We start from the raw sequence: 20,375 nt of genomic DNA on the forward strand, positions 1-20,375 counted from the left end.
GTTTGCTGAAACATTTTAGTTGATTTTCCTACAGTTTTTGGAGCCTTGTTTTTTGTCAATGTCTTCAGCGAAGTTTTGACTCCTGCTTTCAATACCGTCAGTTCCTGATCATATGCTACTATTTGAAATTGTTGAACATTGATCAATTCTTTTTGATACAGTTACTGTGCATTCCTCCTATATTCTTTGTTTACTGCACCGTTTAATATTTTGCCCATGGAATCCTCCAGTCTTTAAACTGGAGGCTTCACTTTTGTCTTCAAGGACAACCCAAATGGAAGTGTAATAGGCAACCCAGAGAAATAGAACAAAACAAATATATGTAAAATAAAAGATTATTTGAAACTGCATATTGCAAGTCCAAACTGATTAACTAGGAAAACCATTTCTGAATGGCCAACACTAAGAGTCTAGTAAAATTATTGACCTGTTAGAGAAAGAAAACCACACTGTCATCACCCTGCTTTATGAGAGAAGATAATGGAGGAGCATATTTTAAGGTCTGAAAGAATGAAAATTTCAAACTATAAGGTTCATATCTAACAGACTTTCACTTGTATAAAGACCACAGACAAGAAGTCAGAAGAATATTGTTCATTGGAGCACCTCAGAAAAATCTATTAGGATACCAAGCTATATGTAACCAAAGAGATGAGATTTCATTTTTTAATTTTACTTCTGTCCTTGAGACTACACACTGTAAAACATACAATTAAGTAGTTTCTACATGTACAAGTTGCAACATTCTTCAAGTGACATTCATGAAGATTACATTCTTCAAGTTGTTCACCCTCCTTTTCTGAATCATTCCTTCTCCATTAATATACCTCTCCCTAAGGTTCCTATCTCATCTTTTGAGTTGCTGGTAACCAGCAGGGAACAGTCGCTGTACATATACCTGTTCTTACCTTCTTATAAAAGTAGAATCATATGACACTTGTCTTGATGTGATTGACTTACCTCACTTAGCATTGTATCCTCCAACTATGTCATAATGTTTTTGCAGAAAACTGCATTCTTAGTTGTTGATTTGATTAGTTATCAGTTATACATCATTTAACATTAACAGAGTGGCCAATTAGTTATTCCAGTGAAACTGGCATGTTTATGGAGCCTGCAACATATTATAATATCTTCTCTAGGAATTGTTGGTAGATACCATAGAGGCCCTGACTCAGGGCCACTCAATGCACGAGGGAAAACATAATACCCAGTCTATGCCATTCCCATTACTGGTTGCTTCGTTGCTAAGCTAATCTTTGGGATTCACAGGGTTTCTACTGGATGCTCTCTAGAAGTAGATTACCAGGCCTTTCTTAATAGTCCATCAGCACCTGGAAGCCCTGCTGAAATATATTCAGCACCATAGCAAGGTTCCACTGACAGATAGGTGGTGGTTGCACTTGATGTACATTGGGTGGGAATTAAACTCTGTTCTCCCACATGTAATTCTGCCAGTGACCCACCAATGAGGTACTTGTTTTTATTCTTGGGGGATAGATGGTATATTGAAAAAGCATCCCAAACCAGCAAGTTTAAACTGTGTAAACTAAGATGATAGTAAAATTGTATATTTTGCTTTTCACATATTGGTCATAAAAATTTATTGAGTACTTTTGACTATGCATAGTAAAAATTAAAATGTCCATGTATTATGAGGCTGATTTTCGAGGGCAGCAATTCAGAGTAAATTTGAATTTCAGAAAAAAACTTCTAAAAATGTTTGAGCCTACTCATTGCAGAGGGGTAGTTCTTTCTTTCCATTATATTTTTTTCCTAAATACCTTTGTGTGCCAGGTACTATATTAGACCATAGGGATATAATAATGGACATAATGTGATATGTAATCTCTGCTCTCTTGAAGTTTATATATATGAAACATCTATAACAGTTTTAAAAATATTTAAAACAGACCTACTTTTTAGGAATTCCCATTGTAGCAACAAAATAGATATACACATAAGTAATGTAATATGGAATGTTAATGAGGGAAATTGTGAAAATAATACCAAACTCTGTTTCATTTAATGTCTTACTGCATATTTAGTTAAAATATAGGAGCTGCCGTGTGCATTCTTTTATATGCAGATGTACTATGTATTTTTTATAAAAATAAGGTGTCATATTATTTTGTACTAGGCCAACAGGTGGAAGTGACAAATGGACAGCAACAGCTTGTGACTGTCTATCATTTTACCTAACTGGAGCTATAGCAACTCTCATCATACAGGTGTGTGGCAAGGCAGAGCGTCACAGTAGATAAGGTACTCTGTCACTGATGTATTCTAGTCATTTTCATATATTTTCTTGTTGAGAAAATAACTGAAAATTATGGATTCTTAAATCACTGTTTTTGGGTCTTATCTCAAGATATAAGTCCTGTTCAATAATATATATAACATAGATGATTTGTGAATGAGTCAAACATTTCTAAAATAGTATTCTTGGGTAGGTAATGTACATGTTAGAAAACGTAAGTATATGCTAGAGTGCATTTCTGAATCTTGAGGGTTTTAATGTTTGTTGACAAACTGGATAGCTAGGCGTCTGGTCAAATCGTACTGTGTAAAAAGTGTGTTTGTGTACACATGTTGCACATTTGTGTATGAATATGAGATATGTATCTTTAAAAAATCTTCAAAAGTGTTCTTTGCCCCTTCACTTTTTTCTAATTTAAAAATTTCATTACATTTATGATTAGAATATTCCTATATAGAGCACATTTCCCACATTATTTCTGTATGTGGTTTCTCCGTTTTTGTAGACTTTTTTACCATATGAAGCAGAATATGCATTTTCTATTCTTTCCTTTCTTAAAATTTTATTAATAAAAAGGCACATCCTGGGATATCTGTTTTGCACTCTTAAATTTGCTAGGAGTTTAGGGGCGTACAGTAATATGAAACTGGCATGTTTAGTGTGGACTTATTCTGGAATGAAAAGTTTTAATTTTCTGTGTGTGCATGTGCACGCATGGTGGGCAGTGGGTAGGCTGGGAGATTTTCACATTAATGGATGAACTCCTGATGCATTTCTCAAAACCGCTGTCTGTCACACATACTGTCTCCTTTCTTATTTGTTGTATTATATAGATATGTATGTAATCTATGAGAAGATATTGTTTTTATGTATCATATTTACTCTGCTCTTAATTCACTCCAGGAGAGCAACACAATGTGGCCCTTGCCTGTGAAAATTTTCTGCAAAGATGAAAAAGGAGAGCATGTTGATGTTTCTAAATACTTGATTAAAAAGGGTTTGGCTTTGAAGGAAAAGAGGTATAGACTCTTTTGTGGGGGGTGCGGTGGGGAGTGTCTGTGATGGAGACTTTTTAAGTATCTATCTTGAAACCTGAATTATAATGTGCTTGCTCTTAAAGATGATATGTAAACTAATTCTCAGAAACAAATTTCTTTAGGATTCCTTATTTCTGTTTTCAGGCCTATCAGTTCTTGCATTCTTAAATCTCTACTGACATACTTGCTTGTTTATTTCCCTTGTCCTTTGACATTTTCACTCTAAACCAAAAGAAGGAAAATTACCCTGGCTCAGAAGGACTGACTCCCTGAGGGGTTAAGTGCTTGACAACGAGCCTCAGAAGACAGGCCGGATGACCTGCTTTTTCTGAAAAGTCATAGCCTTGCAATTGCACACGTAGAGTTACAATGGGTTGGTATTGACTCCTTGTCAACCAATACCAACCAGATCTGAGCTTGCTGGTATCCTTTGATTACATGAAAATGTTGAAGCTATGTGTTGGAAATTCTGTTAGCTACAAAGTGTTAAAAAGTATTGCTACTTGGGAATGGATTTATTCTGAACAAACATGAATAAACATACTGTATATACTTGTGTATAAGCCAACTTTTTTCAGCACATTTTATTAAATTATAAAAGAAAAAAACACTGCTCCCTTCCCCCACCACCCTCACCTCCCAGGTCTCCCTGGACCATTGGTCCCACTGCTCTCGCCTCGGGCATGCCTTCCGTGCCTCTCCTATATAGGTAGGTATACCGACTATGACATGGCCCAAACTGATTTTTTTAAATGAAAATAGTAAATGAATAATAAAAATTTAAATTTAAAAATAAAATAAAAAGAGAAAATATATACAAAAATCCTGGGTCTGTTTGCTGGCCCTTCAAGATTTTCCAGGAGCTGCCCCTCCCAGCCTGGAGTGCCCACATGGGACTTCATAGCTGTACCTTGCTCCAGCTGCTGATCTGGTATACTCCCTTCTTGATTCGCTCCATTTGGGGGGTTCAGACCACGCTGCCTTCCCCCCATGTGACCCCAGAAATGTCCCTCTGCCACAGTCTGCTCCAGTAAGGGAAAAACATAACATGTGCTTGTATAGTCCCCTCTGTGTCCCATTAGCTTCCTATAGGGAAGTCATCCTCCTCCTGGTGTGCCAGGGTAGGGTCCAGTCTGGCTCTCCCTCTCTCTCTTCCCTGATGGCCTGCCTGCATGTGGGTATGGCATACTGACCCCTCTCCCCAACCTGTAGGTTCCGTTTTGGCTCTCTGACACCCACTTCTTGGGAGGGGGTCAGTTTGGCTCTGGTTGTGGCCAGCCCTGTAGTTCTCTTTTCATGCATCCTTCCATGTGGCCACGCCGCAGCACATTTTTATGCAGTTTTTGTGGTACAATTAGGTGCCTCGGCTGATACTTGGGTTGGGCTTGTACTTGAGTACATACGGTATGTCTGTGATCAGTGTATGATTGCAGACAAGTTCTCTCAGTAATAGACTTGTCTTCATCTGGTTAGAATGCCTTCAAAATTTTAAAAAAGCCTTAGCAAAACAAGTTGACTTCTGAGGGGTCTCTAAATTTAAAAGGTTATGTGGGATTCCAAAAAGATCATCTTGATTTTCTCAAAGGACACAGGGTCTTATTATGAAGATGTTTTCAGAAAATTAAAAACTCCATTGGTGAGAAAAAGGATTAGGAAAATTGCACCATGGAATTTTTTCCATCACAATGCATACCTGCTTATTCTTGAAGGGTAGCAAGGGCCGTCCCATGAGAATGTCACTGTGATGCCTTGCTCCATCACCTTAACAGTGGTCTTGCCCCTGGATTCATTTTTATTTTCTCAAAGCTCAATGATCATCTAAAAGGATATGATTTGAACCCATTAAGGGTGTCAGAATTTCCCTTTGATGGGCTGTTTACTGAAGAGCACAGACTTACTCAGGGAAGGGTCAGAGAGAGGTCATCTCTGCCTTCAGAGGAGCAGAGACATAGATGGATGATATTTTGAGAAATAGATTCTTCACATTTTGTTAAAGGTTTCTATTATAGCGATATTTGTTTGCTTCATATTTGAAGGATTCTTTTTATATTGTTTTCCCCCCAATTTTTGTTTATTTGCATTTAGATATGTTTTCTTTTGTTTTTACCATTTCAGAATTAGTAAATTAGAGAACAATGGTACATTTTCTGAAAAGCCTCTCAAAATCTCCCTGGAGCATGCAGGCTCAGTAGATACTAAGGGTATTAAAATTAACTGTGACCTTGACAAAAGGGCTGCTGATAACAGTGAACAAAAAGTATCTGAATGTAAGGAGAAAGTTCGAGAACCAAAATGCCCTGGATGCTATAAACCACCTACTATTCCTAACATGGAAGTATTTGATGCAGTGGTCAGCTGCATTGGAGATGATGGAACTATTTTTGTAGTACCCAAGTTATCAGGTAAGATCTTTTATATGATGTAAGGCTAATGAGTAAAAGTAGTAACTACTAGCACCAGTGCTCTAGCAAGATGGACACAGATTGAAATGATGTAGAGAAAGGTGTAACCTTTTTGAATCTCAGTTTCAAAGTGTTGTGCGGGCTAAATGAAATACCATATACAAAGTTATTTTTAGAATGCCTAGCACATAAAAATAATTTAATGAGTTATTATAATATGGTAATGTGGTTTGTGCTACAATTATATGAGTGCTGCTCTCAGTATAGAAGAAAATTTGGAATGTGTATGACAGATCAAATACTTTAAACAAACCTCCAGTTTCCAAAAGATTCAACTGTTAAGAGGAAGTTTAAGAAACGACCCAAGACCCCACAGCTGAAGTGGTAGAACTGGGAATGGGAACTGACTCCATGGCTTGCCTTCTATGGTATCAATTAGGTGATATAGTTATTGAAGTTAGTAGCAAAATTAGAATTTGCTACACTCTGGAATTATGCTGTATCTAAGTATCAAGTAATATATAGCTTATATTTTCTTTAGGCATACTGTCAAGCTGGCAAGTACCTAAAAGTACTTTGTGTATATTCAGAGTGTTTTGTGGAATTTGTGCTGTCGGGATAGTGCTTGTTTTTGTAATCAGAGCCCAAACTAATTTTTTACAAATCAGTAGCATTCTGAATCATAGAAGCTACTGGTTGAAGTAGAGTTTCATTGTAGCTTGATTATGTGTACATTAGTGTTTAAATCTTTAAACTATTTCATAAGTTGTATAGTTATCAAAGACTGGTAATGACTTCATATTGATAAGCAGAAGGGATTTTTTCCTAAATACTTTTTATTTTAATGATTCCTTCAGAATTTGATCTAATGAAAATGATGAGTGAAATTCAAAATAATTTAAAATGCCTTGGCCTTTTGGAGCCTTACTTCTGGAAAAAAGGAGAACCATGTGCCGTAAGAGGGTCAGATACTCTGTGGTATCGAGGCAGGGTGATGGAAGTTGTCAGTGGCACCATCATGGTGAGTGACTATTCGAAGGCTAACTGGTCTTTGAATCTAAGCATACAGGAATTTAAAACTTCTTTAAAATAAATTTATTAGTTTAGGAAGACTAGATGCGCTACACTTACATTTGTAACTTTTAAGTTTGTTTTGTTTTCAGTTGCATGTAGGAAATTTTCAAGGTCCAAACCGAATTCTCCCAGGGAAAGGGCTCTTTTATTTTACCTTGCCAGAATATTGAGATCAGTACTAGAGTTTTGCTCAAAATCTTGAGACATGGCTGTGTACTCTGGGGAAAAAATGTATAATAGATAAGAGATGAAAATACTCACATGTATAATGGTATTCACCAAGTAAAGCAGTAAAATTAATAAAGTACTTTAACAGACATTCAGCACTTGAAACTTAGTTTTAGTAAGAAAGAGAAAATAATTAAAGATTAAAGCCAATTGGTTTGACTTGGACAGGAATTTTCTTTCTGATGAAGTCTGACATTATAGAGCACATCATATTTATATGCTTTTTTCACGTGCTTTCATATTTTATGCTTTCCGAGCATTCTGTAATCATAGATGCCAGCTATCCCCATTTATTAACAAGAAAATGGAGATTTGAGCTCAATGATCTGCCCAGAGTCACACAATTACTGTGTGATGATCATGGAGTTCATCATATCCAAGCATCTCATTTCTGACTTACTGACTTTAAGTCTTGTGTTTTTTTCTGCTGGATTAAACTTTAATGGCTATAATAGCAGTAAAATGGTTTCTGATTTTAAGGATGGAGTACTTAAGCATCTGGTTACTTAGAGATTCGTATGCTTATATACAAATAGATCATTTCTCCACAATTTGAATGGTTCAAATAAACCTTATGCTTCTCTGTCATACAGGTAAATTGAAATTTTGTTGGCACTGAATCTTGTAAATTAAGAACTATGCATAAGTTTAATTCCAATAATTAAATTAGTAGGTTTTTACTTTGAATCCTTTGTGCTTCCTCAATGTCTCTATTTGTGATAATTTAAGGGTATTTTGTTTTTTAAGTCATCACCATTTTTTCTGTTGTTGTGCATTTCATGTGTATGCAATAAATTTTTCATTCCTAGGGTTACCATGGGTCAGAACTTACTCACTGGCACCTAACAACATAATTACAACATCCTGATAGCCTTCAGATTTTGTCTTGTGGTCCACATTAAGAAATGTGTCATATAATTGTGACTCCAGACATAAAACTTATATAAATATATAGGGGAAACCAATATTTCATGAAATTATAGTTACACTAACTTCCTTGAACATACTCAGATGTTTACTTCAATTTGTTTTATCTTTTAAAAGATAATTGCCAAGGCAGACCAACTAAATAATGATGTGTTGATTTTGTTGGTTTCAAATTTTGAGTTATCAAAATCAAAGCATTACAGAGGAGTGTTGGTCAAAAGGAATGTATAATGGTAATAAAACCTATAGGGGGTGTTAAGCTTCAATTTATAAGTTCTATGTAAGAAAATATTGTGAGGTTTGAACATTCTAGGGGTATGAAAGAACACAGTGTTGCTTTTTTTCAATCCCCTGTCTTTCCAGGGTGCCTTTCCTCTTCTTTCCCCATCTTTCTTTTTTCTCTTCTTCTTCATAATAATAATAATGCCAGGAGTCCCATCGACATTGAGTGATAACTTTTGAGTTATGAACTTTACTTGGCATGTTTCAGGTACAATATTTAGATCATGGATTCATGGAGAAGATTCCACAGTGTCATCTTTACCCTATTTTGCTGTACCCTGATAAACCCCAGTTTTGTATTCCATGTCAGCTCCATAATACCATACCTGTGAGTACACTTGTATTTTTATGATATTAATTTTAAATATTTTAATGTAAGGAATTAGAATATAAAATAAAGTCCATTTCAAATGGTAAAATGTGTAGAAATAAAGTTTAAGAAGAGGTTCAAGGTCTATATGGGGAAAAAACTACAAAATTATACTAAAGGGTATGAAAATTGGAATAAGTGAAGAGGCATAGTATGCTCATATTTCTTCATCATATAAAACTACAACCCATTTGAAAATGGAAATCAGATGAAAAAGTATTAGGTAACTCTGTCTGACAGATTGCCCTGAAATTTAGTGACAGAATGTAGCAATAAACATTTATTGTAAGTTTTCTGTGGCTCAGAGCACAGCAGTTCTGGCTCAGAGTCTCTTAAGAGCTACCGAAGTCATCTGAAGAATTGACAGGAAAGATCCACAAGTGAGACATCCATGTGACTTGTGGGCCTCAGTTCCTTATCATTGAATACCTCTCAACACATCAAAATATTAACAGTTACTGCCCCATAACAAATTCCTATCTAAGCATTAGACAAGCTCCACATTGGAATATTGTCCTCTCTTAAAAGTTTCAATATGATACTTCTTTAATGTAGGCTATGGTTTTAAAGTTTAAAATATTTTAAATGTGCTCCACTGGGGAGAGCTTAGTCAAATTATTCTTGAGGTTGTTGTTATCATATACCCTTGATTTTCTCTGAAAACTGATGCTTGATACTGTGTCATTCTTAAGATTTTAAGAGCTGTGGTGGTGCTGTCAGCCAAGCATTGGTTGCTAGCCGCAAGGTTGGTGGTCAAACTCCTTAGAAGAAAGATGAAGTTGTCTGTTTCTGTAAAGATTTAAAGCTTCAGAAATCCTATGAGTTGGAATCAACACAATGGCAATGGATTTTGGTCTAGTAATACCTGTTTATGGCAACTTTGTTTATCTTAATATGCTTCCTGCTCTTTGTTTTGTAAAAGTGTAAACATTTATTAATCCCAAATAGGTCGGGAATGCCTGGCAACCAGATGCAATAGGACTCCTCCAGGAACTGCTTTCAAAGAGAGAGGTGGAAATTCATGTGATGGTAATTTATATTTAAAATATACATAATCAGTTTTAAGTTATTTTCCATAAAGTATTACAGTGAACTTAAGCATTGCTTTTTTTAAAACTTTTTATTGTGAATTAGGTAAAGGTTTACATTTCGGGTGATGAATTTTACATTCAACACGGTAAACTACTTGCCTGGCCTAATTTGACGGTTATTTTTAGTGGCAGGTTTTGCACAGTTTCATATGGATGTCAGTTTTCCATTAACATCAAAAGAGTTAAGTTCTTTAAACAAAAGGAGGGAGCCTTTTAGTGCTAGAATTATTTTAAATAAATATAATTTTGAGCAAGTTTCTGAGGCCTTTTCTAAGCAATAGTCAGTAATTTGAAGGGAAAAAAATCTTTTTAACAACTTACTTGGTTTGATACAGGGCACGGTATACTAAAAAATTAGAGGTGTTTATAAACATCTAGTGCTTTTCAGGATACCAGGTATGTAGCATCATGTGAGGTGTAGGTTCACATGGAACCTCTCATGATCCCTGCCCACAAAGAGCACATCTAGTTAGTGAGACAGTTTGTAAGCCTAAAAAATTAGTCAAAAAGTTACATGCTCTAAGCAAAATGACTGGGAAAAATAATAAGTGTGATAGGAATCGATTGAGAGATGGCAAGGGCTGCGGTAACCCTTAAAGAAAAGAGGGTAAAGTTCCTCTGGCCAGGAAATGGAATATACAAAGGCACAGAGAGACAGGTAAGATTGCACATTTTTAGTAAATAAAACAACTATTTGGCTAGAATAATAGAGGTTTTCTGAGGAGGAGGAAGAGGAGGAGAAGCTAATACAATTTGTGAGAAGTGGGGGTCACTCAGTAGTCACCACCGGAAGTTTCTGAGCATTGAGGCAATAAGATTAACCCAGAGACTGTGCCCCCATAGACACACTTCAAGCCTAGAATGGAGCTCACCCCAGAGGATCAACTTTGAGCCAAGCATTGGAGAGGCCTCTGACGTGGTCATAGTGCAGAAGGGAGCGGACTCCAGCACAACAGCCCAGTGAGACCAGACGGGTAGCCTTTCCCCAAAGGCAAAGTTCTTAAGTCAAGAAGGGGGAATGGAAATGAGGAACCCAGGAAGGAAAGGGACTACAATCACTGCCACGGAACCCTATAAACCGTTGAATAGAAAACTAATGTGCTCTGTAAGCTTTCACCCAAACTGAAAAATAAAGATAACCTGAAGCTGTGTTGGAGGGGCCAATGCAAAGATACAGAAACAGCAATGAAAGCAGAGATGTGTGTCAGGAATGGCAAGTGCCCTGAGCACCATTTGTTACGGGTAGGGAAAAAGCAAGGGAGCCACTACCCAGTATAAGTATACAACTTACACTTTATATTGGCTAGCATGTATGAGTCAAGGCAGACTGTGGTGAGTGTTGAAAGGGAAAAACAATTTTTATCAAGGAAATTTCAGTGCCATAATGTGTTAAGTGCAAAATTAACGTGGTTTTGAGCTGATAGTATGGTAAAGCCATCTATAAGATGAGTTTCAGATGTTTGACCAGGGGTATGATTATGCACCGTTTTCCATAGACCCACGGTGGCTCTGAGAGAGTTTGCGTACTGAAGAGAGAGAGGGTGATAGAAGATAAAGATTTAAAGCCACAAAGACACTTAACTAACAAGGTGGTGTAGCTTTAATGCTGCTTAATATGTTAGTACCAAGAGCCGCTCCCTGATTACTCAGAGATCTAGTTACATAGAGCTTTGCCCTCGGAGGTGCTGAGTCTGAATCAACTCGACGGCAGTCGGTTCAGGTTTTTGTTATCTTGACTTCTTTTAGACTGCCTTTAATTTTCTGATTAACAACAATTTTGGATTTTTACCTAAATTTCACTTCTGATTATATATTTTCTTTCTTTTACTAAATATAAACTCCTTATACCATCTAAAGATGACGTATATCAGCAAATAACAACAGTCCATACTTCATGAACTTGTAACTACTGTCTCATAAGCTGGCCAAATGCCAGGAAGACAATTTTATGTTTGAGTCACTAGTCAAACTGGGATAATATAGAGGGCTACTTTCCTCTTTGCAACTGTAAAATTTTAGTCATCTTGCTATAGTTTGTTGTGCCAGCCTGGCCGATAAACACAAGTAGGATTAACTGAAGGGCAGAGGGATAAATGGCTCGGTGAGCCTCACCTTGGTTGTTCTGTGCCTCAGTTTAAAGGGGTACACTACCTGTGGGATGCCTAGCCTGTGGACTGTGTCTCTGTAAGTTGAGGTCCCTTTAAGCCCACACGATTGGAATGTTCATCTCTGGAGCTGGGGACTGATAGTTGATGACAGTTGGGGACCTGCCTTGCTGTTTGCTGCCTGGGTATATATAGCCCAGCTCTCTCTACAGAAGGGGACTGGCACCTGGCAGCTCTCAAAACTTGAAAGACTGCTAGTGTCTCACTGCTTTATAATTTAACTGTTAATTTCTTGTATTATCTATCTGTATATAATTTAACGGTTCATTTCTTGAATTATATATCTATCTTTATAAATATATTTATAATTACTAGCAATCTGGTTTGTCTCTCTAGAGAACCTTGTCCAATACACATCTCTAAGTAGATTTCATTTTATAGTAATAATATTCTTTATTGAATTTATAGAAATTACCTGAAATTCCATGGGGGAAGTTATCTGTTCATCTCTATTTTGATGGCATGTCACTCTCTTTTTTTATGGCACACCATAAATATTGCACTTGTGAATCCTCTGAGGAAATACTGAGAGAAGTAAGTTAACAATTTTTCTATTTTGATTAAAGATGTTACCTTTCATCTCAATATACAATTCTATATATCTATTTTAAAGGTCTAGAAACTTTGTGGATTCTTTTTTAAAAATCAGTATACTCTTGCTTTATAAATACCCTATAAAAAGACTTCAGTTGCATTAAGATTTAGTTAATGTTTCTGCATCTTACAAGCCTAGTTAAGAGTCCATTATTTTACCTAATGTTTCCAGATAAGGATGAGGGAAGTCGGTGTGCACTATGAAATCTTCAGATTTCACTACCTATAAATACTTGTATCCCTAGATAATTTTTTTTTTTTTACTTTTCACTTGACAGGAGAACCTTATACTGTAATATGCCTCCCATTCTGCCTTTTCAGGAAATCCAGTCAGGGTACAGTTCTTTTCTGTCCTCTGGGGAGTCACAAGAGTTGTAATCAATGCAATGGCGGATTGTCTTTTTCTTTTTAACCTGGAATCATTTAAACATTTAATCCAAGTTTTTGTAAGGATAGAATATGAATGTGTGTAAAAACAATATAACATAGTTAAAGGTGATTTTATTAATTATTAATACTTGGCTATTTCAGACACCAATGGATTATGATAAAAAGGTTGAGGATGAGAGTTGGGAGATAAGATTTGAGGTAAGTTTCAACCGAAATAATTTGGAAACTAGTGTAAAAGAGCTGGTAAAAGTTCAGAACAAGTTTTTATTACTGTTGTTATCTGTGTGGTTTTGTCTTTTTTTTTTAAACAACCGCTTTACTGAGATATAATTTGAATACTGCAAACTTCACTTTTCACGTGTGAAATTCAGTGGTTTTCACAAAATTGATCATTCTTATCTAACCCCAGAACATTGTCCTCATCCCCAAAAGAACTGTATACCCATTAATTCCCCTATTATCTCCTTTTCCAGATCTTGGCAACTACTAATTTGTGTTCATCAATTTTTCCTTGATTATTTGTATTCTTTCACTTAACATTATGTTTACAATGTTTATTTGTTATACTATATGTCAGTTCTTAGTTACTTTGTATTGCCCTATAGTGGGCTTATTGTAGGAATATGCCTTATTTTGTTTATCCAATCTTCAATTGGGTTCTTCTCATTATTTCTACTATATGAATAATGCAGCTGTGAACATTCATGTGCAAATGTTTACATGACAGAGAACCGTATATTTTAATATTCCTCCCTTGGCATTTCTTTGTATTTCTGCATTTCTCTTGCATTTATATCTGAGAGTGGTCACCATAGTTAACTTTCTGAGGAAACTGCCAGGCTGTACCAGGGTTCCAGTTTCTCCACATCCTTTTGAAAATGTAGTTTCTGTTTTTTAATCCTACTCACCCACAGTGTAGCGCAGTATCTCACTGTGGTTTTGATTTTCCGATTATTACTCACAGTGAATGCCTTTTCATGTGCTGTTGACCACATTTGGAGGACTGCCCATTCAATGCCTTTGCGTTTAATTGCCTTATTTATGTTCCTGTTGTTGAATGATGAAGGGTATTTCTGTATTCTGAATACAAATCCCTTTCCAGATAATGATTTGCAAACATTTTCTTCTATTGCTTGGGTCTTTCCACTTTCTTAATGTGTCTTTTGAGACATAAATGTTTTAATTTTGAGGAGGCACAATTTCTGTTTTTTGCTTTATCATTTGTGCTTTTCTTATAGGAAATAAGTGTTAATAAGTGAAAACTAAGTAGTATTTCCTCCTGTGATTGTACAAATAACACATGCTACCTGAAGTACTAAATAAATAACAAAATAAGTAAAATTCAGTGATAAGTAGACACCTTTTGGTGCACTTAATTTGCTTGGTTCTTTGGTTTTTTGTTTTGTTTTTGCCACCAGTGTGGAAATGTTAAAGAATAATGTAATAAATTAGCCTGAAAGATTGGATATGGTCATTTTACATCTTAAGTTAATGTATTATTTTAAAAATAAAATAGAAACTTAAAAAAATTACTAGTATTTACAGAAACATAAGTACCTGCTTTGTTTGTTTTTAGAAAGAACTTACATGTTTATGTCTCACCCTCACCCTCATCCTTCTTAACTTTGTATTGTGAATTGGGCGAAGGTTTACAGAGCAAATCAATTTTCCATTCAACAGTTCATACACACTTTGTTTCATGTCATTGATTACCATGTAATATCACCCCTTCGTCCTTATGTGTCTTGTTTCCATTCCTAACCCTTCTATACATATCCTTGGGTAAATATAACCCTTTTGATTGCAAATGATTGATTGTTCTCAGGTGTGTTTTTGAGAACATACTTGTAATTATTCCCAACATAGGCTTGTCTATGGAGCTCTGGTGGTGTAGTGAATTACACATTAAGGTACTAACCAAAAGATTAATGATTTGAACCTACCAGCAGCCTCAGAGGAGAAAGATGAGACTGCCTATTCCTATAAAGATTTAAGGTCTTGTAAGCCCAAAGAGGCAATTCTACTCTGTCCTGATTATAGACCTATCTGATGATAGCCATTTCTGATTATAAGGCCTATCTATTATTTGGATGAAAATTGAGCCATGGGGGAGTTTTCCAGACTTGAAGGGCGACAAAAGGCCATAATCTCGGGAGTTTTACCGTTCTCAGCCAACGAGTAAACCTAGTCTTTTCCATGAATTTGAGATTTGATCCACATACATTCTCCCACTCTACCCAGGATTTTCTAATGTTTTCCCTTTCAAAGCAATTAGTAGTGGTAGCCAGGTACCATCTAGTTCTCTTGGTCTCAGTGTTGTGAAGACTGATGTTTAATTGTAGTCCATTCCACTGTTTCCATGCAGCTTCAATTTTCTTCTGCCCTCTTTTCCCCAGAGACAGAGACCAGTAAGGGCACCTTAGCCACTCATGAGCTTGCTACTTACCAAGGTAGAATATAGAAGATTCACTTGGTGGGCTATGTTAACCTAATTGTCGTTGGTGTCCCCTGGATCATTGTCCTGAGCTCTCTGGCCCAGCAACACATTCCCTCAAGTATTGCATTATGTCTAAGAAGATTTTATAACTTTTTACCATGGATGCTCTACCACATTCGTGGATATATTTGCAGCAAAAGCAAATATGAGGGAGCGCCCACATTTTTATGCATATTGGCGTGTAACACCTGCTGACAGTCCTCTTGAGGGTCACAGAAATCTGTATTACTTCTTTGTCGTTTCTGTAGAGCTTAAGAGAGTATGGCTTTTTTATTTTAACTTCTTTCTTTATTGGTATTTCATAAATTGTGTTGTAAAGCAAAGGATTATTCTAAAAATCAAACCATTACTAAAATATGTAAAGGAAAAAGTAAATGCTCTCCCCCCTCCCCTGGTGCAAAAAAGCAGGAACCATTTGCACACCAGTGTTCATCACAGGGTTATTCCCAATAGCCAAAAGGTAAAAACAATTGTGTCCATCAACAGATGCATCCATAATCAAAATGTTGTGTTCTGCATACAGTGAAATAGTACTCAACCATAAAGAGAAATTCTGACCTTGAAAACATGCTTATCTAAATAAGTCCATGCAAAAGTCCAAATATTATGTGATCCCAATTATATGAAGTAACTAAAATAGGGAAAAGCATACAGGTATAAGTTGGTTAGTAGTGACCAGGGATCAAGAGAAGCAGGAAATAGGGATTTAGTGCTATTCCTTAGTTTCTGTTTGGGATTTCACACTTTTTAAAGTAGATAGTGCTGACAGTTACACAACATGGCAATGTCACTGTATAAGTGGACATGGTTAAAATGATTATCTTTTTGTTACATTTTACAGTAATTTAAAATTTGTTTCCTGTTCTATAACTCAAACACATGTTACACTCAACAGTCGTAATCATTGTTTTATTATTACTCATACTTCCAGATATTTACATGTATATGTAATTTACATGTATATGTAAATAGGGGAACCCTAGTGCACAGTGGTTAAGTGCTAGGCTGCTAATCAAAAGGCCAGCAGTTCAAACCCCCCAGCAGCTCCCAGGGACAGAAGCCCTGATAATCTGCTCTCATGAAAAGTGTAGCTTAGGAAACCCTCCGGGGCCATTCTCTGTCATGAAGAGCTCACTATCGGTTGGAGTCAACTCTTCAGCACACAAAACCAGTATGTTAAATATACATCTGTATATACGTGCATAAAAATGTGTGCTTTTTTCCTTTTGGAAAATGAAAAAGAATGCTAACAGGTTTTTTTTAGTTAGCACATTTTGGTCCTACTATGAGATCATTTTATTGCACTCAGTATCTAACTGAGCTCGCTTCCTGCAAAGGAAAGAAAAGAAATCAGCACCATGGCTAAGTTTATAATGTATTGCATTTCTGTAATTGACCTTCTGAAATTTAAATTTATTGTGTTTTAGGAATTGCTTTTGTCTGAAACAGAGACTCCCATTTTACCACCATATTTATCTTCATCCTTGCCTCCCCCAGAGGAACTCTATGCTGTTCAAGTGAAGCACATTGTCTCACCTAATGAAGTAAGTAATCTAAATGCTGAGTTGGTGTTTAAAATCATAAGCCATCTTGGCCTTAAACTCTAGGACTAATTCTTCTCAATTTTCCTGACAAAATGATTGAAAGTCAGTGGCTCTTAGGTTATTCTTCCTTCTTTTCTTTTCATTTTTTAGCATTTCTTTGCCCTTAATAAAGCTAAGTTGGGGCCTTACTAACACAGGGATTTGTTGTTTTATCAAGGGTTTCTTTCTTTTTTTTCTTTCAGTTTTATTGGCACATAATCCACATCATACAATTCAATGGTTCAATCATGTTTAGAGTAATCGTACAGTCATTACCACAATCAATTTCAGAACATTTTCTTTCTCTATTTTGCCCCATGATTAAATCACCTTTAAATCACAACATGAGGAACTGTATTAAAGGGTCCTGGCTTTAGGAAGCTTGAGAACCACTGGGGTCTAGAGGGAGGTCAACTGGTCTTGGAGAGTTGTAGTGGCCGGCAAGACTGAGGGGCTGGCCAGGGGCAGGGTGGGGCAGTGGGGAGCTCAGTGACAGCGGTGGGGCAAGTAGGCTGGGAGCAGCTCTGCAGGGTGCTGGTCTTCGGTGAGCTCAGCATTGTCAAGACCAGCACCATCCAGGGCTATGTCCACCAACTTTTCTCCCAGCACAAATAGGCCATCTGGGTGGACTTTGCCCTCAAGGTCTTCAACTGGGACAGCTGGATGCTTGCGCACCTGCAGCTATGGGACATCACGGGACAGGAGCAGTTGGGCAACATGACCCGAGTATATTCTAAAGAAGTTGTTGGTGCTTTCATAGTCTGTGCTATATTGAGAGGTTCCACATTTGAGGTGGTCTTAACATGAAAGAGTGACCTTGATAGTAAGATTCCATCTTCCAAATGGCCCTCAATTCCTGCTGATCTCCTAGTTAACAAACATGACAAGAAAAACGGTGCCCGCAACCCTTCCCAGATAGACCAGATCTGAAAACATGGCACCAGTGGATGGTTTGAAACTTCTACAAAGGATAACATAAACAGAGGAAGCAGCCCAATTCCTGGTAGAGAATATACTTTGGAACCACCAGTTTTCCTGATGAAGAAAAATTACCTGGACACAAATTAAACTGGATCAGGACACCTTGAGAACAGAGCAAATCTCACGTTTTGCTGATACTGCTCCTGCTTCTGTCATGCCCACCACAGCCTGACTGTCTGCTCCAAGCAGATTTCCTGTGTAGAGAGTACCACTCTTACAGAGGCCTCCACAGTTACACCCGGGCCCTCCCATGGAGAACCCTTTCCTAGGGGCTGTGCAGTTGCACAGAACAAATACTGAGGCTTTGATGGTTGCCATCCTATTGAGGCTAATGTTTATACTTTGTTTGCCACCTGTAACCTGCACGTCCTCGGGATTTGGTTAGACATTCAAGTCGTAGCTTTGAGTGTAAGCAATGGGGTTAGTAATAAAACTTGCTGTTGTTTGGTGAAAACTACTGTGCCACTTTGTTGTTGTTTATCTGCTTCTCTCCTAGAATATAACTTCAGGAAGATATTTTGTTAATGTATGTGACCCCAGAACCTAGAATAGAACCTGCTATATAGTAGGCATTCAATAAATAATGACTTGAATGAGTGAACAAATACACTAAAGAAAACTCGGAAGTTCTTGGCGAATAAAGGAGGGAGGGGGTACAAATTAATTAGGCAATTCTTTCTGCCATGCTGTGTAGTTTTCTGACTTACCAATCTAAGCGAATACCTCTAAGAAGGAAATCACGACGTCTTTCTTAGGAGAGGGCTTCAAAAAGTTCATAGAAAAACAACATAAAAGGTCATGGAAAGGGGAACTGAAAGACAGTGCAATTGGTCCGAGAACTTAGTGAAGACCCCTGGTAATTAATCCCAGCAGTGACAAGCTTCTATCATGTTTCTTTGGTCAAAAGATCAACTCTTGTGCTATAAACATTACGGTCTTAGGGGACCATCATTGGAGGCTCTACTGTAATTTTATCCATATAAATAAATATTAGAAAATGAAGGTTTTTTTCTTCCTTCCCTCTACTTAGGTGTATATTTGCCTTGACCCTGTAGAAAATTTTAATCAGTGTAATGACACAGATGATAGTGGAGTCAGCTGGGAATCAGAATCTGAGAGCCTGGATGAAGCCCTGCAAAAGTTTAATAAAAATGTAGACACTTTACTTCCTCTGACAGATTTTAGAACAGGTATACCTGTTTGTTTTTTGAGTGAAATGTGATTCTTAATTACATTGCATGTTTTAATCGTCTGGAAGCTTGGGTTATTTCTAATGTTAATTGATATTTTTATCAGACTCAACTTTATACTCATAGCGACTGTATAGGACAGGGTAGAACTGCTGTTGTGGGTTTCCAAGACTATAACTCTTTATGGGAGTAGAAAGCTTTATCTTTCTCCTATGGAGTAACTGGTGGTTTTGAACTGCTAACCTTGTGAGTAGCAGCCCTGTGTGGAACCACAATGCCACCAGGGTTCTTGGGGTCAAAATTCCATGGCAGTGGTCGTAGCTGTGAGTCCTTCAAACACCTTTGTAAATGATAACTGCCCCAGGAAAAAGGAACAAGGAACAAGAGAACTTAATAACCTGGCTAGGCCAGTAGAGCTTTCCATAAAATCATGCTGTAGAGGGAAATTGTCTACAGAAAGATGTTTTTCTAAGCTTGAGCTTTTACCAATAGCTCAGATTTTAAGAGTGGCTGTTCACTTCTTAATGACAGTAAATTTAATTACAAGTCATGTAACTGATTTTACGTTTTAGGGGTTGGATAGGATCAGGTTTTATTCCTGCCTTGAAGAGTAACTTTTCTATTTCCAGTCCATTCTTGCCATTTTTATCTCTTCTGTGTGTTCTCCCTGTGAGGAAAATGCATCTAATTGGTGGTAATGTTGTGTGCCAAACTGAATGAGTGAAAAATAAATGACTAAAAATATAGATGAGTTTTTATAAGCTACAAGTCTTGAAGAAACAATTTTTCCTTCCTTGTGGTCTCAAGGAAAGCTACGCAGTCTATACAAGGGGATAACTTATGGAGCTAAGCATTTCTTATTTGTGTATTTTTCTGTAGCTACTTTATATTTCAAGAAAAAAATTAAAATAGGCATATGTACAAGTTTATTCATGGGCATATGCCTATTACATTACATTTGATGAAGGAATTTATATTGACTTCTTTTTTGCGGGTTAAAATACGATGAAAACTGTTTTGTTTTTTTTGGGGGGGGGGGATTTTATGTTCTACTTTGAGGAGATGAAACTGCAGTCATGTTTCCAAGTTATAAATAGTCATTTCTGGAAGGGACTTTTAACAATGAGTCATTCAGTCATCGTTTTCTATACAGAATGGTTCTAATAGGTGAAGATTTTCTACTAGTCCATAATGATCTCTGCATGTGCAGAAAACTAAGGTTTATAACTCTGACAAAAATGGTTAAAAACAAAACTTTTGTACATTAGATTCATATACTTGTAATGCCACTTTTCTACATTTTA

The 20,375-nt window shown here is 36.8% G+C and overlaps 1 protein-coding gene and 1 pseudogene across 1 annotated transcript in view; both read left to right on the plus strand.

Moving 5' to 3' along the window:
• RNF17 (ring finger protein 17) overlaps positions 1-20,375 on the plus strand; it is a 103,755-nt gene that overhangs the window by 77,111 nt on the left and 6,269 nt on the right. Inside the window, exons 23-32 of the mRNA XM_075563563.1 lie at positions 2,141-2,231; positions 3,164-3,279; positions 5,413-5,699; positions 6,557-6,720; positions 8,419-8,538; positions 9,529-9,609; positions 12,245-12,370; positions 12,962-13,018; positions 16,745-16,861; positions 18,912-19,071. Of these exons, the coding sequence (XP_075419678.1) occupies positions 2,141-2,231; positions 3,164-3,279; positions 5,413-5,699; positions 6,557-6,720; positions 8,419-8,538; positions 9,529-9,609; positions 12,245-12,370; positions 12,962-13,018; positions 16,745-16,861; positions 18,912-19,071 (1,319 nt within the window). The remainder of the gene's footprint in view (positions 1-2,140; positions 2,232-3,163; positions 3,280-5,412; positions 5,700-6,556; positions 6,721-8,418; positions 8,539-9,528; positions 9,610-12,244; positions 12,371-12,961; positions 13,019-16,744; positions 16,862-18,911; positions 19,072-20,375) is intronic.
• On the plus strand, positions 16,954-18,053 carry LOC142461537 (ras-related protein Rab-32 pseudogene; annotated as a pseudogene).

The sequence above is a fragment of the Tenrec ecaudatus genome, chromosome 11, assembly GCF_050624435.1.
Source record: "Tenrec ecaudatus isolate mTenEca1 chromosome 11, mTenEca1.hap1, whole genome shotgun sequence".
NCBI lineage: Eukaryota > Metazoa > Chordata > Mammalia > Afrosoricida > Tenrecidae > Tenrec > Tenrec ecaudatus.